General features: G+C 44.6%; 2 protein-coding genes across 3 annotated transcripts in view; one reads left to right on the top strand and one right to left on the bottom strand.

Moving 5' to 3' along the window:
• The first annotated feature begins 326 nt into the window (after nucleotides 1–326).
• Nucleotides 327–13,571, top strand: znf395b (zinc finger protein 395b). 2 transcript variants are annotated; one of them, XM_035617984.2, is made up of 11 exons: nucleotides 327–683; nucleotides 3,103–3,281; nucleotides 3,876–4,063; nucleotides 4,142–4,254; nucleotides 5,367–5,438; nucleotides 5,660–5,859; nucleotides 6,003–6,103; nucleotides 7,931–8,225; nucleotides 10,903–10,998; nucleotides 11,286–11,392; nucleotides 12,655–13,571. In XM_035617984.2, the coding sequence occupies exons 2-11, from the start codon at nucleotides 3,150–3,152 to the stop codon at nucleotides 12,764–12,766; spliced, it is 1,416 nt and encodes a 471-aa protein (XP_035473877.2). In that variant the 5' UTR covers nucleotides 327–683; nucleotides 3,103–3,149; the 3' UTR covers nucleotides 12,767–13,571. The 2 variants fall into 2 exon arrangements, with proteins under 2 accessions (XP_035473877.2, XP_035473878.2); XM_035617985.2 differs by lacking the exon at nucleotides 5,367–5,438 and having other exon boundaries at nucleotides 332–683.
• Nucleotides 13,572–13,622: 51 nt separating this feature from the next.
• pnocb (prepronociceptin b) overlaps nucleotides 13,623–16,961 on the bottom strand; it is a 25,874-nt gene continuing 22,535 nt past the window's right edge. Inside the window, exon 3 of the mRNA XM_035618222.2 lies at nucleotides 13,623–16,450. Coding sequence (XP_035474115.1) covers nucleotides 15,800–16,450 — 651 coding nt within the window. The 3' untranslated portion in view covers nucleotides 13,623–15,799. The remainder of the gene's footprint in view (nucleotides 16,451–16,961) is intronic.

Genomic DNA, 16,961 nt, shown 5'->3' with positions numbered 1-16,961 from the left:
GTAGTACAATTCAAAAAGACGGTTTTGGTGTTGTGTATCAGACAGATCAATATTGATATACAGACTTTAAACTGCATAATGGCTTACCTTATTCATATGGCATTATATATTGCATATTAAATAGCTTAATTGCATTGACATTCATTTGACATATGATTAAAAAAAATCAGTGGCAAATCATAATGTCAATGGCAAACATTTTTTATGTTTATGTTATCTCTTTATTTACCAAGGACAGAAGCAAAGACATCAACACCACTTCTGATGTGCATGTGACTGAGAGACATCAGATGAAAAATCATGCAGACTTGACGCACGCACGCGCATACACACAGGCACACGCACACGGAGGATGCTGCTGCTGCTGCCGCCACCGCTGCTCCGCTAACCTCTCACCTAGATCATCCCCTTGTGAGCTCCGCTCTGCAGCCTGATATCTCTGCGCTCTGCTCTGCTCTGCCCAGCTGTCACCCCCGGCATTGGTCCGCCAAGTAGACACACGTAGGCGCGCAGCCGGCCGACCGACCGACCGACCGACCAACCCCCTCCCCCCCCCCCCCCCGCCAGACCGAAGAGCCGGCGAGCGGCGGGACAACCAGGCAGCTTCGAGATCCGTTGCTGCAGCTCCAACGGGACGGGACAAGGACAGGCGGTCAAGGCGGAGGTCTCCACCGATCGATCGAGTGAGTGAATGACGTTCCCCGTGCCATATTCTTTTAGGTGTCCGTCTTTGCAGCGCGCACGGGGAGAGAAAATATGTTGTTTTCCTTCAGAGTGGGGGGGAGGAGGGGGAGTGCTGCTCCTGATCTCAATCTGCGTTGCCGGGTGGAGATCGGTGAACCAGTTATGGCATATTAAAATGCGTCTTCTAGATGGTTGTTATCCCCAAACAACCGCCACAAACACTGCTAAAATATATTTATATATGTATTTGACCAAGTGTTACCTGCTTCGTCTGAATCGCCGTCGTCGTGTGCAACTTGGATCAAATGTGCAGCAGTCCGCTCACAAGGGACTCAAAAACATATATTTACTGCCTTGAGTTATTAAAAAAACGCGTGCACAATCTTCGCGATTGCCCGTCGGTAAATTTAGTCTCGGTTGCGTTTTCCTCTACTACGCCAGTGGGTGGATGACGTTATTGTTATCATCACTTTTTAATGGCTGTAGCAGCAGTGTTTGTACACACACACACACACACACACACACACACACCTTGCCGCTCGTTCCTGCACAACGGGGCCGTTTGTGCGATTTGACGTATCAGTGCGTTTCATAAAGATAAGGTGATTTTTCAACAATATTCCCTGGATCCGGCTCGGTCCCTCCCGGCGAAACTCGTGTCCGAACACGTTGTCAGAAGGGAGGTGTGTGCTTGAAAACCGGAGCTCGGCCAATGGGCTGCGGCGCCCCGCCCACACTGGCGCTTGTTTACTACCGAAGCTCGGCGCCGATTGGCGGAAAAGGTGGGGGGAAAATCGGGTTTTGTGCTGCGTTTGCGACCACGGGAGAGAGTTGGAGATTATGGCTGCTCTGTAGAAAATGCTCTTGGGCGAGGGGGTTTGCCAAGTAGTGAACAACCCGAGAATTTGCCACTGGGCTCCCACATGACTTCAATGATAATGTTAAATTCTGTCATAAGAATTTATCAATATTATCCAATAAATATTTTAAATTTGCCTTATTTTTTGTTGTTTTTTTACGTACTGATTCTTGTCACATTTAATTATTGTATTTTTTTGCAGTGTTTTTTGCTTCATGTCATTAACAATCGGAAGAAGAACAGAAATGATAAAAACACCAGTGTTATTGTTTAGGTCTTCACAGTTATTTACATTATAGATTTATCTCTAAAATAATGTTTGGATCAATCAATCATTCATTTATTCATTAGAACATAGAAAAATGTCACTCACAAAATGTTTTCCTCAAATACCAGTCCAAAACAAACCGATATTCTTTCCATGCCAATGCAAAACAGCAAATCCCCATTTATGAAAATCTGAAAACAGAAAATAGATGGGGTTTTTTTTCTTCATAGTATTAATTGATATTTGATTTGCTGTTAAATGTTTTTTTATACATGTATTTCTTTGACCATGATGTGAACTCAAATGCACTCATTTAGTTAATGTGACTCGTTTGATCGTTTGGCTCTAGCATGAAAAAGCATCTTATCAGAACTGACTGAAACTCCATTAATTGAGTGGGGTTTCTAAAATTACTGTAAAACATGAAATATTCAATTGTGGATGGTGAAAGCGAAGGAGTCCCTGCTTTGAGCCGCTCCACCGTTCCATCGGGATTATTCCCACGTGTCCTGAATGCAACATTGCCCCCATTTTACCTCTTTGGGCGACAGGCCACAGTGAATCCACCCAAACGTCAGATTACGTCTGCAGAACACCTTATCAGTGCAAACAGAGTAGACAACAGAACTACTGCAAGATTTGGGCTCAGCCTCCGTCTAAATCCACACAAGTCTGTGTCCACTTCAAAGTCCGGCAGTCATTTTCAAATCTCCCTTGATGTTTTTGCTCTGCACTGTCAGACAGAGAGATGTAAGATGGAGTGGATGAGTGTTTGCCAACTATTTATTCATCATTGGGATACATTTTTTATTCAATACCATGGTATATTGAGAAGATATTCTCGATATAAATAACTAAAACAGTTATAGGAAATATTATAGGCTCTAACGTAAAAGTGATGGCCCATTTAAAAGGACTCTCCATCAATTTTACACACGGAGGTCAGGTTGGCCATCACAGGGAGTGCTAGTCTGCTTGTGAAAGCAGTAGTATGATGTCAAGTCTTGGAAAACAACCCTGATGATGTCATCAGGTTACTTTTTTTAACCCTGGTGATGTATTTAGGTCTAACTGTAAACTTATTGATAGAAAGTGTGCATTGCGGGGGGTGTGAAATTTGTCTTAAGTGGGCACTTGCAGAAGTGGTCAGATGAAGGACACCATTGAGTTGTATTGTGGGAAATGTAGGATTCACTTCAAATCTCGACCCACCGGGACATTTTTAAAAATAAAGTCAGGCAATTTTGAATGTGGTTCAGTTCTCATGACGTCCCTTTTGCCATTTCTGTAGGGAGGTGTGACACTGTGCTGAGTCCCCTCACTGCATGCAGCAGCACCATGGCAGCTATGAGACCAGAGTACGAAGCTGGAGCGGGGCCAGGCGGGACGGTAACGTGCCCAAAGGGACCACAGGCCCGCGTCTATCCAACGGCGCACCACGCCAACTGGCCTGAGACGCAGCAGAATCTGGTGAGTTCACTGGGAGGGACGAGACTGCCTTTCACCTACTGTGTGTCTGTGGATTCGGGCATTATTTAGATTCTTTTGTCATTCACCCAACACTACATCATATACTGATGAATTCATTCAAAAACCTCTAAACACACCAGTCACTAGCATGCAAGATGTTGGTGTCGACTTCTCCATTTCAGGCGTGCATCACAGGACAGCAAGCATTCTCCAAAGTTTAAAATCCTTCCCTCGAAAAAAGAAAGTTCTCCCTCAAACGGGATCATTATGTCACTGCCCTGTGCAAGATGTAATCTACTTCCTGGTCGGAGGTTGGCAGCCACTTCCTTCACATACTGTTTCACAAGCAGATTGTGCTGTTGGCAGACAGGACGCCGCAGATGGACAGGAAATCTTTTCTTAACTGTTTTATTGGTGGCAACAGTTAGACAAATGAGGCCTCAACAGAGTACGTCTGCCCATATCAACTTCAGCTGATTTACTGGCTGGAAGGCGAGAGTACCGCTGAAGGAAAACCAGAGCAAGTCACAAAGAAAATACATTATTTTGCTTACTTTGACCAGAACCTCATTAGTTGACTACTTGTGTTTAAAGGCTGATACGCAGAGCTGTGTCCAGGCCGAAAAAGCGCCCACCGAGGGTGGGCATCACAAGAACAAAATATCAGCCAACCCGCAGAGGGAGGCCGACCGAGGCTGGCGCAACCTGGCGACTCCCCTGCAAACCGTCGGACCCACGGTGCACCGGAAAAAAATGTCGGCCACTGGAGAGGCGTCGTGCAGGTGAGGGGTTAGTTAGCAGTGTGAGTGTGGGGTTTTTTCTCACCGGTCTAATGTTGTTTCTTTGAATGTGGCCTCCAGCTTCCGCAGCCCAGAGTCAGTGGAGATGGACGAGATCATGGCCGCCATGGTCCTGACCAGCCTGTCCTGTAGCCCCGTGGTCCAGAGTCCTCCTCTGACGGATCCCGGACCAGGTCGGTCTCACCTCCATGTCGTACAGCCTCACCAGTGTCTCTGCTGTTTTCAGTACCAGTTGTACATAAAGGGTTGTGATTAAATGGTTTTATTAACAATTAAACTAATCTTTAATAATGCTTTATAGGTCTTTAAAAAGACATGGTTCCCAGTAGTTCACATTTTAATACGTAATGAATATAGTTTATATACTCACATCTGCAGTTTTAAGGGTTAATAATTTTGAATCTAATAAGAGTTACTAGTGAAAGTTTTCACAACCTGAAAACCAAAAAAGTTGTTTATTAAGAGTGCCCGATATGAAACTTTGTTTTCAGTCTGCAGACCTTGCATAAAACAGTTTGTCGTATGAGCGATCAGCAAACAGGATTTATGGAATAGCTTTTGAATGTATTTAAGCAGGAAGTAACGAGGAATAAATGTGAGGCTACTGCATGCCAAAGCAAATATAAGCAAAGTACATAACCGCAGTGACCAGAAAAATCGTGCTTATCTCTTTCCTATTGTAAAGCTTGACAATGTAATTTTGGCTGAATAATGTTACCGTGGTATTTGTGGTGTAATGCCAAATGCTAACACATAGCACAGCAGGTAGACAAGGCAGGACCCTGCCCGAGTGATGTCAGTTTTTACAGCATTATCAATCCAAAGTTTTACAACATGAGCTCCACTTACTCAACATTAGCCGTTGTAAGCTGTTGGTCAAACCAGACCTAGTGAGGTTGTGGCAGAGCGCATTGAAATGCGCAGGGGCGAGTTTCACTGCACAATTTTTCATTTGTTAGAAGAAGAATGTGCACATGGTTGTGAAAATTGTGCAAATCGTGCAGTGCAAATCAATCTGCTCTATCCTCATATATTCATGAAAAACCTCTGTACATGTGTAATCTTTGGCGGCATCTGTTCCCCTTGTTCGGTCTTGACTAATGTAAGCTCATTTGGCTGAGTAAAAAAATTATTATTTGCTAAAGCAAGTCGCTATTTGAGTTTTTTGGTGAGGTGCTAGGGAATGGAGCATAAAGGGAGTAAAGAGAGACTAAAATGATGGTAAAGCTCTGAACATTGATGCACAACCATGGCGCCAGTGTGGGACACCTGCTGTTCTCCGTAGGACGGACCAAGAGGGAGCAGTCACTAATGCACAGGCGCTATTTTCATCATAAAGGAACATGGAATCTAAATCGTAAGCAATATTTTCACACTATTATTACTATTCAACTATTATTGGGGAGTTTTTGTTTGACCCAGCATCACCAAATACGTTGGTTTTTTTTTTTACAATACTGAGAGAAAATGGGTGATTGAGTGTAGCGTAGGGGACGAGAAGCAGTTTTTTTAAAAAATTAAAATATATATATATATAAAAATAAAGAAAACTTACAGTGAGTCCTGTTTTTTTCCAAGCTGGCTCGTCCTCATCAGCTGACATGGAGTGCGGCGGCGGCGAGCTCTCTGACAGCGGCAGCAGCGGCTACTGGAGCTGGGACCATGGCAACGCGAGCCCCACCCCGTCGCCGTTCGTCGCCGAGGTGGACAGCAGCCCCGACGAGGGCCTGCACATGGACCTGGAGCAGGGGGAGGAGCTTAATGCCAAAAAGCCAAAGGTACGCGGCAGAACGCGTTCGCCTTAAAAGTCGCCACGCGATGGAGGGTCGTTGCCTCCAGCAACCAGCAATGTTTTGACGCTGCATTCTCCTTCCGTCCTGTACTTTACGGGCCGTGTTCTCTCTCTCTCTCTCTCACACAGAGCTCTTTCCGGTGTGTGTACAAGTGTCTGTGGCCCAGTTGCGGCAAGGTGCTCACGTCTTCCGTCGGAATGAAACGACACATCCGCGTGCTGCATCTGGGGTGAGCTGACATCTTAGTCACGCGCTTGTTTTGTTTTTTAGTGTTGAAGCAGCACCTCAGTTTAGGTACAGATACCACAATGTTACTTACTCTCCATATTATCGTAGAAACTATCATTTCCCCAGCTCCGTTAACTGGCTAAGCTTATGTTTTACTTTCTTTTCTTTTTTAAAAGAGAGACCATGCCCATGGTAAAGGACTACATGCACTAGGCTACGTGACATACTTCCATTTTCATAATAATGCTGCTCGTCTGTTTCCGGTCTGTTTACCACTACTGTCTTTTTACTCAATACTTCTTTCAGAGTGTAGTCACAAGTCTACGCAGACATTTTTCAAAAACAGATGAGTAAGTACTCTGCGTCCCGACCCGAGGCGACGACGGCTGGTAAACATACGCCGGGATCATTTCTCCGGCACCTCTCACGCGAAGGTTCTCCTTCACTCCTACACTTTTTACGTTACCGATCCGCTAACGAAGCGGCGCCATCGTTGAACCGGACCGGAAACAGCTGAGCGACACCGAGTAGAACCCGGGCATGGTCGTGCAGGTAGCCCGTTGATAATCAGTCAAACTGTACCACAGTCCCTCCGATAGCACAGCACAGTAAATGAGTTGAGCCTTCATTCACTAAAAGCACAAGGAAATAAGATATGACGCGCCTATTTAAACATTTTAATAAATGGAAAACAAAACAGACTCATGTTCTCCAGGAGGTAAAACCAACGGAAATCACTGGATAACATAACATGACATGACATGACATGACATAACATAAAACAAACCACATCACAGACTGGAACAGATGAACTTGTAGCACACAGGCTAAATACACCAGGGCTGATTGGACACAGGTGAGACACATCAGGAACAGGTGCAGACAATCACCAGGGGGAGGAGACACAGGAAGAGTAAAGACACCAGAAAACCAGACAGGGCAAAAGGGAAGTGAAGCAACACAAGGAAAGGGACTTCAGAATAAAACAGGAAACTCAAAGGGGGAAAAAACTCACAGGGCATGACAAAGGTAACTAGAAATGACAAAGGTCAGTAGAAATTATAGTTCATGCGGCGGAATCATGGCGCAATTTTCCAATTTATGATTGTGTCCTGTTTTTGCAAAAAGAAAAATCCTTTTGGCTACCGACACTTATTTTTTTTTTTGACTTGAATATTTGGCAAGGGATGGCTGAAATGGATCATATTGTATACCTGCAAAAATTGCAGTTTAAATCAGGGACTCTATGTTTCAAGAATCCATCAACAGGATTGCAAATCTGATCAGACAGTTTTTAGGCAAACCTTGAGTTCTTGACCACATTTAGTTTCCATACTTTTACTTATAATACACGGTGCAAACTCCATATTCTGCACTATAATGGCATTTTAGGGGTGCATTAAAAAGAGGAAACGTCAAGTAATCGTATGAATATTTAGTTTTTTGAGGGATAATAACAATTGGTCACTCAAGGGGAGATTTTGTTGTAACAGTGTAGGTTGTTCGCCTTCGTGTCTACATTGTTTTGCCACTTCTCCGTTGTAGTCGAGGGCGTACAGTGGAAACCAGACAGTTTAGTACCATCGAAAAATATTCCGAGCTGGAAAGCAGCATTAATAAAACAAGAGGAAATGAAATTTTTACTCGCTGGCTCCTCTGACTAAGTTAGGGGGAAGTGATGAAATATTTTGGGGGGACTTTTACATCTGGGCCACAGTGAGTGCTGCTTTCGGTAACGCGTCCGGACAAACAAGTCACTCTTTCTCTCTGTGTCCACCGGTCTGTCCCGTCCACGTCCACACACACACACACACACACACACACACAGGAGTGGATCAGATCAGTCCCAGAGAGAGGAGGACTTCTACTACACCAAGATATCCTGTGAGGGTGTGGATGCCAGCTCCGCTCCAGCTCCTACCCAGCAGGCTCTGGGCCAGGCCTCCTCCTCTCATCTCAGCTGGGCCTCTTGTGCTTCGCCGCCGGCCGCCGAGCTCCAGATCCCCCCGGCTCCCAGGCCCAGGTCCAACTCAAGCTCTGGCCCGGGCCCGAGCCGGCCCAGTCCACTCAGCCAGTCGGCCCCGAGCAGCTTCTGGCAGATCCACTCAGAGCATCTCTATCAGGTGGGTGCAGCAGCATTGCGCTCGGCTTCTGAGGGGTTTTTGGCCCTAGTAACATTATTATTGGGGGAAAATATTTGTTAAATATTAAAAAAAAGGTTCAGAGCCAAACAAAATATTAATGTCTCATAATACTTGGCTGCCATTAATCCACTTATTTTACGATTTTACATTCTGTCTCCGGAAGGTTCGCAAACTAAATGGAAAAACCGAAACATATCAAAAACTGTTTTACAGTGTACTAAGAGTAAATTAGACATTTCAAATAATTAAAGAAAACCTGGAATGACACTCGCCCACCTAAAATGATCCAATTAGTCCCAATTTGAATGAAGATAGTTTTTTTCCGAAGCTTGTCTCTGCCTAAATTGCATTTTTGGGGCTTTTCAAATCTGAAAAGATGAAGAGACCCTCAATCTGTCATTTGGCATTGAAGATCCTTAATCTCAATAAATGAATGTTGACTTCCCAGAATCTGACTCCTCTGGCAGATGAGTTGGTGGAATATTTTGGGGGATGACATTTTTTTGAGAGCGAAGAGAGGAGGCAGCAGCGGAGTCCTTGTTAGCATGAATTATTAAATGTCCGGCGTAGATTTTTAGTGTTTGACTACAGGAATTTATCTTCCAAACATCAGTATTTCATAGCCCCGAATTTAATCATATTTCCAATGAAATACACTCTAAATGAAATCATAAATGAAAAGCAAATAGGATAAAATGATTTTATTCTCATTCGGCTGGCGTTCGTACATGTGGTAGTGTCACGTTACATGAGGTGGTGGTGTTGTCCCGGAGGTCTCCCCTTACCTGACGCACCCCGTGCAGATTACCGTCCGACAAGCCAATGAGCTGCGACTTGGTTTACGCATCACAAAGCAGCACGTTTCACTGGTGACCTGCATTTACCCCTTACCACTGAGCATGTAAATGGATGCTTTGTGACAGAGAGACTAAGCTGGCGGTTTGCTCGCTCCCCCCAAAGGAGTCTAGACTCAAAGCAGCATGTAAAATGCAAAAGAAATAAATAAAAAAAACACTACATGAGCTCTTACAGAAGCTAGGACACAATATAACAATATAAATGTACATGTCGGACTCATTTAACCAATAAATAAAAACCCAAATAACAACCACAACCATTATTATTGTCTTTATATGTTATTGAAATATTATTTATATTTATCATTTTGCAGATGCTAGAAAATGTGGTCATTTTGTACAACAATAGCTTAGATTTTCCTCATGCAGGCAGGAAATTGGTGGGGGTTCAATTGTGGGTCAGCGTCTCCGGTTAAAGAGTGTTTGTGTGCGTGTGTCATGGCTGCTTAAGGCTTTTGGCATGAAATGCCTGACCACAGCGTTAAACCCGCGTGGGACATTTCTACACGGACTCAGTTTCTTCCAGGGTTAACACAGCGTCCACTATGATCGCCATCGTCTTTGGTTTTTGTGGATATTATATTGCACTCGCCACAGATTTTCTCCGTCTGACTCCGGCTACACCGTTGGGGCGGGTTGTTAGGAATGTAGACCATGTGCCATGTTCAGAGAGCGCCGTTGCGCAGGGCGGAGAAATAGGGCAGAGGGAACAGCAACAGCTTAACGTTGGAAAAGATTTTATGAGTGCAACAGTTCATTTTCGTATTCCTGTAGCAGCAAGTCGATAGAAATCGCAAACTCCGAATCGATCATTTGCAACTGCTGTATGTGGCCGACATGAGCACGACAACAATTTATGTTAATCATTATGTTGAATTATTATTGTGTTGAAGTTGTGTTTCTGGAACTCAACAGACGGTCAGTGAAAGTTGGCGAGCATGTTCAAAGCTCTCGGCGATCGTGGTAATCTGATAAACTGCCTCAAGTACAAGTTTAAGCTGCAAATGTACACAATAAACTCCACTGTATACACCTCTTCTGATCGAGGTTGCAGTGTTGTTGCGTTTTGGTGACTTAGCACATCGTCATAAAGTTTCTCAATCACACAGAACAGGTAAAATAAAGTAGGTGAACAACACTCAACCCTGATGAAATAACATTATTTTATTTAAAAATGGATTAAACGGCGACGTGTGAAAAGCTTGCGGTGACACACCCTCAGAGTTATGACCCAAGTCAGATGTTTTCATGTCCGCTACATGGGGCGTTTTAGCACCTTTAAGCCCATTGTTTCGGTTTTGCTAACGTAGCAAAACCGAAACTGTTTTGGCTCACTCTCCAGTGTCGTTTTCAGCAGCATCAGTAACTGTTTAAGTGAAAAGGCTCCCCTTCAAAAACAAACAACCCCCCAACACTCTGCGACATAGTGTAGCGTTCAGCAGCTGAAGAGCCAGATTTTGAGTTGTGAGTGTCTAAAACAGAGCCAAAATGGCGGGTGAATATTTTGGCCTTACAATTGTCTGGTGCGGTGAAAAACACAATTCCAAATGATATCTGTCCCATCTGTTAGCTTTCACATTTAGCTTTCAAATCAACCTGACAGGTGTAAACAGTCAATGTTTTGCTTTGAGTGCTTGTTTCTTCTGCCCCCAAGTGGCCAAGAAATCAGTCAAAGCAGGTGTACATTTTTTTCAGTAGCAAATATGAAACTTTTCATAGGAAAGAGATTGTGAGCCCCGTTGAGGGTCGTGCAGATATGCTTGAATCATGCGTCGCCTCCTGTGCTTGACTCCTTGTAGGCCTGTGGCCCCGTCCAGGCACCTGTGGCCCCCAGTAGCCCCGGCTGCCAGGGGTGGACGCCCACCGCCCCCGTCTCCGGCAACAGTAACACTCCAGTAGGTCGAATTTCCTCTGTGTATCTGCCTGCCTTCAAAAGTTTTTTTTTACCACTGATATAAATCTGATTTCCGTGTTACATTTACTTTTACAATATTTGATTTTAATTTCACTCCATCATCAGACATTTTTTTCCGATATCACCATGGCAGCATTTGATTTCTTTAACGCGCTACAGAGCAGTCAATTCGTTTTTTCGATTCGATGAACTGTAATAAAATCCCGACTTACTGTCGATACTGCGAGGTCGTGCGTTCTCCAATCCTGCGGTTGTCTGACTCCTCAGATGGTGAAACCCCGCTGCCGGTCTGTGAGCGTCGGCGAACAGTGGCTCCAGCAGAACAGGCTGCAGCCGATGAGCGCGTCGCCCTCCCGCTCCCACTGCTCCTTCAGGTGAGACGAGGACCTGTGTAGTGTCGTGACAGCAGTCAACACAATGTACAGCTGAGGCGGCTGGGGATGTCATTATTGATGTAGGTCATTTGGTCATAGACCTCCATAAAAGATATTGAGTAAATTTAGATTTTGACGTAAAAAGGTAAGGGCTCACCAAAAGTATTCCCATTCATTATTTGATCAGCAAAAAAAATTAAACGATTACCCGTGCAGTCCTGATATAAAAGACCATAACATGCAAATATGCTACCAGTACACTATCTTAAGTCGTAGCTTAATTGTTACTTTGATTTCTATTATGTTGTTGGCATTTCAGTCGTTCGCTTCAGTTTTCTAGAACCTCAACAGGATAGAAGGAAACTGTTTCATGGAAATCCAACGTTGCAACGTAGAAGTTAATGACCATATTTTGCTGGTTCGCATCATTAGAGTCAAATGAACTCATTTATGCATTATTAGTCTGACTCACCAGATGTAGACTTCAGGTATAATCCTGCCACTGGGTGGTATTCTCCTCTCTCCTACCACCTCTGGCATATGACTGTTTTCAAATCCCCCTCGCTACGGGAAGCAAGAACAACCTCAAAGCTAGTAACCTACGAACTGAAAGTGCGGCACCGTGCGGTCACAGAGCTGACGTAACGTCTTTTGCTGTTCTTCAAGGCGTTTTCTTTGCAGGCTACTAATCTTTTAAATGACAGTGCTCAGCTCCAACGTTGTGCAAGGGGCACCATCACTGCATCCTGGGTTGAACAACCCAAGAGGATCCTGATTGGTCGAAGGAATAAATTTAGATTTAGTTACCCCAATATTAATAGGTGTATCAAAAGACGTCCGTCAATTTGGGAGCGATAACAGTCTGATTGTCCAGGGTTTTGAGTTTGGTTATGAGGAGATGCTGCTGTTCATAGACATGACAGGTGAGATGCAGATTGTGCATCAGTCCACAGCAGCATTGCTGTCAGGAAGGTGTCTGATATTTTTGAACAGTGAGTGTCAATGTAACTTCACAAACAAAGCTTTATTGATTTGGGTCCACACTTTTTTTGCCAGGTTTTCATTTAACCACTCTCTTTGCGACCGTCTACAGACATCTCTTTATTTGTTATCCGTCTGTGTTTCCTCCCTCTCAGTTTAATATTGATTGATCGCATCATGCACGTGTGTGTGTGTGTGTGTGTTTGTGTGTGTGTGTGTGTGTGTGTGTGTGTGTGTCCACAGCAGCTCAGCCTCACCACTTGTGTCTTTCCATTTTGCAGGAAGGGGCGCGGCGAGGCCAAAAAGTGCCGCAAGGTTTACGGGGTGGAGCGCAAGGATCAGTGGTGCACCGCCTGCCGCTGGAAAAAGGCCTGCCAGCGCTTCCCTGACTAAAAAAAAAATGTAAAAAAAACTGCTGCGTGATGAAGAGAGAGCGTGAGATACACAGAGGCGGATGAGCGGACCAGTGAGAGATAAAGAGACACTTTTATCAAAACAAGAGGATATAAATCAGGGCCCGAGAGCCATCAAGGAAACACAACTGTTATTTGATTACGTGTTCGTTGTTTTTTTTTCTAACGTACAGCCTGTTTTGTTTCTTTCCTAAGAGAATGCAAGTGGAGTTTTTCTGTATCTTTGTAACTTGACCCTGACAACTGAAGTCTGCGATGGTGCTAGCTGTTGACTGACATTTACCATGTGATGTGCTAAGCGTACAATACTTTATCCAAAGGTCATAGTACTGCCCCCGTTGCTCCGCGTTATTAGAACTGCTACCTGGCTGTTTTCTTTGCTCCGACCCTCTCTTCCAGTGGTTACACAGTGCTTATGCTGTACATTATGTTGTATGCTTTCAGTTACATACGAGTATTTTTTACCTTTTATTTTTTATCGTCTCGTTCGGGCCCATGTTTTTGGGCAGATTCTCTTTTGGGGAATTGACATGTTTTTTGGCACTTTGTTCGTTCATATGAAACTCACAAGAATAAGCTACATTTGGTTGGACTCAACCAAGCTCCTTCCATGAAATGGATTTCCTTCCTGCCCGTGTTGTCGGCACATGACCAGTGTTGTAAGGTTTTACCCGTGAAGCTGTGGAGTAATGGGAATAGCGTTAGGAGAATGAGTTTGTAATAGCAATAAAAAATAAAAAAAGGAAATATATTGTCAAACACATTAAAAAGCACTGAGAATTTAAGACGCCTTTTTTGTTGTTGTTTTTTTCTCTTCTGCATGACAGTCCACAAAAGAAATAGCAAACTATTTTATTGTAGTTTTCTCTATACACATTTTCGTATGAAGACTCAACAATGGCATGATGTAATAGAAATGTGCTCTGAAATGTACACTGTATTCACAAAGTCAGGTTTTTTTTGTGTGTTGAGTTTGACAGAGAACCCTACGAGCACACACATGCACGTGCACAGTCACACACGTGTGCGTACACACACACACACACACACACACACAATCTCTGCAATCACCCACACACTCATATGCGTACATTATTACATCTCTTAATCAAACACTATTACGATGCAAAAGAATGAACGTGACCTGCTTGTGGAGGAAAACTATCTTGATGGCAGAACAAATATTACCGTATTTTCTTTTCACCCAAGCAGCAAAGCAAAATCCTTTCCTGTATAACAATGGTTGACATGCACAGTTCATCCTATTCCTATTCCTGTTGTTAAATGGCACGTTACGATGGTGGTGGTCATGCAGCCCCAGGTGGAGTAATGTCTGAGGCCGGACTCGGGATTAGTTTTCTTTTTTGTCACTCCTGAGTTCCGCCTGGCAACACGGTGAATTATTTCTTCCTCATTTCCATGATTACAGGGTGAGTTAGGGACTGTGTGACAATTTGGGGGAGGGGTTTTTTTCTGTATTATTTTATTCTATGATCTATGTCTGCCCGCTGTCTGTGCCCAGCTCTTTTTACTCAGGGACAGCAATGGCCTTTATCCGTTTGTCAGAAAGGTTTGGCATCACATCTAAAAGAATTCAAATGAACGAGCAGAAACGAAACGCTGCCTTTATATTCAGTTTCACGTCACTTTGCAAAAGATAAAAACGCTCTAACCGCTGTTTCCACTTTAAATTTAGCTTAGTGCAGCTAAATATATTTTCTTAATTTTCAAGTGTCGCTCTTTCTTTAAAAGGAGGGTTCAAAAAGTATTAATAACACTGGGGTATTTCTTCTTTTTTATGTTAAACAAGGTTCAGTCCCCCCTTCCCACCTGAATAATTTTTGTACAATTATGAAGTGTCACACAGAAGCCACCAGTACATTTTGTTTGACTGCGATCAACAGGTAAGTGTCAGCCAGAAATTAGCCATATTTTTTTTAATGTATGATTTATCCTAATGTCTAATGCAGGAAAGTGGAGTCAATCCTGGGAGTTGTATTAAAAATCACTGAGGACATGACATCAGTTGTTCCGAGGGCAACATGTTTGCTTCTCGGACACTAGAGGGCAGTATTGTCCCACAGAGGAGCCTGCGAAACCTACTGCTCATTTTTCTCAAGAGAAGCTCATCATTTTGCACTTAATGGTCAAAATCAGAGTACATTAGACAGGAGAAAGAAATGTTTTGTCCATCCTCATAATGAAGAAATAGCAACAAGGCTTTTTTTTTTCCTTTTGAGGAGATGCTGCGTTTTGGTTAGTTTGTAAAGTTCAGACAGCCAATTTCATATCCATTGTGTGCAACTAATTACATTCCTTAAGCAGGAGAGGGGACTCTATAAATTAGTAATTACGACGATCTTCAACAATCCCACTGTCTGACCATATTTTACGTCTGACTGAATGTGGAAAGCACAGTGCTGCTCCACCTCCAATTTGCGTCTACTGTTTGCTTCTGCTCAACATTAATTTGTTTAGTCCCAGATTCTAAAAGTGTGGTTTTACAAAGGGGAAACCTTTGTCAGTCCAGTAGTCACGAGGGCAGGACATCAGTTACAGTATAGCTCTCACAACTACAGAGTGCAAAAAGAAATGACCATATTTATAGTCCCATCCACACGTGCATGAAAGTGCATTCAACATGATTCTCCACGTCACACCCTTTAGACCTGAACAGCCTCGCTGTGAACCGGATTTCCAATCTCATTCGGGCCCGCATTATTATACCAACACACACAAAAATATATTCAATTGCACTTCTCTAATTCTTTTATTTCACAGAATGGCATGTAAATATGCTCAATAAAGAAGGACATCACGGTCAAAACATTCCTCGTTACTTAGAGACACAAAGAGAGGTGCGGTGAGACGGCGAAGTCTGTTCTTCCGATGACGACGACGACGACGACGATGGCGACGGTGTCCCAGTGCAAACTGCCGTGGGCTGCTGAAAACATGATTGATCGGCTGAGGTAACTGGGGGCGGGATTCCGTGAGAGCGACGGCAAACGTATCACAGTTTGTTTTGCCTCCAGACCCGAGTTACGGGGACGCTGTTGAACCGGCCGCTGCGGCTGCTCCTCATGCCCAGGTACTGTCTGAGCAGCTGGTTCACCCGTTTCTGACTGTTCCACTTGCGGGCAGACTTCCGCACGCCTATGAACCCACCGTAGCGCTTTTGTAGGGGCCTCATGGGCGAGCCGATGAGCTTCCTGTACCCATGGCGCCCTCTCTGAAAGCCGCCGAAGCGTTTGGACAAGGTGACAGCCTCTGAGCTGTCATCCTCGTCCCCCTCCAGCTGGCTGTCCGTCTCCACGTTCCTCTCCTCCCTCGGCTTCATCTCTTCGTCCACCAGATTGAGGTTCAGCCCCCGCAGGCCCCCCGCCTCCTCAGAGGATTCCAGCAGTGAGGAGTCATAGCGGACACTGCGCTGCTCGAGGGGCATCTGGTCCCCATCGCCCTCCTCGAAGTGCCCCGCTGCCGCAGGCCGCAGCAGTTCACTGTCCGAGTTCAGGTCGAGGGAGGTCAACTCCAGCCCCTCTCCGGCCCTCTTGAGCAGAGCGCCCTCAGGGAACAGCGGATGGTGCGACAGTTTGACGGCACGTTCACACACCTCCCATGTGAGCGAGGCGGAGACTCGGCCCTCGCACTCCAACAAACACACCTGCGGACGGAGGGGAAAGAGTGACGTGTTAATGTGGACCACGCACGAGGATTCATTTTTCGTCACTTCATTCATGCGAACAATGAGCCGGCGTCCAAAGAAAATGTGGTCGTCGCAACACAAAAGGAAACCGAGTCACAAACTAGTTCCGGGTGTGGGCCCTTTATAAGGTTTAGGGTCAGAAAACGACGTTTGCGTCTGGAATTTGAGTGCTTGTTTGATATCAAACTGCCCGAAGGTCATCATCACCGGGATATGCAATCGCGCTTCTTTTTCTAAACCAACTCCTCCGTACAACCAGACCCCGGCTGAGAAAGAAAAAGAAAGCAGCCTCTTGAGCCTCTTGACCTTGGCGACGTATGAGTCGTGGGAGTTTTTTTGGGACTCGTTCCTGCCGCGTTCAGCGTTTGCGGAGAGTTATGCGCCAATATGAGGTGTCCATCATTTCATACATGTGACATTTGCTTGACTGACAGCTACAAATTGGAAGAAATTGCAAATCAGTTGGAGG

The sequence above is a fragment of the Scophthalmus maximus genome, chromosome 18 (genome assembly GCF_022379125.1).
Source record: "Scophthalmus maximus strain ysfricsl-2021 chromosome 18, ASM2237912v1, whole genome shotgun sequence".
Classification (NCBI taxonomy): Eukaryota; Metazoa; Chordata; class Actinopteri; order Pleuronectiformes; family Scophthalmidae; genus Scophthalmus; species Scophthalmus maximus.
The sequence above is the reverse complement of the archived record's forward strand: the minus strand, read 5'-3'. Positions and strand labels throughout refer to the sequence as shown.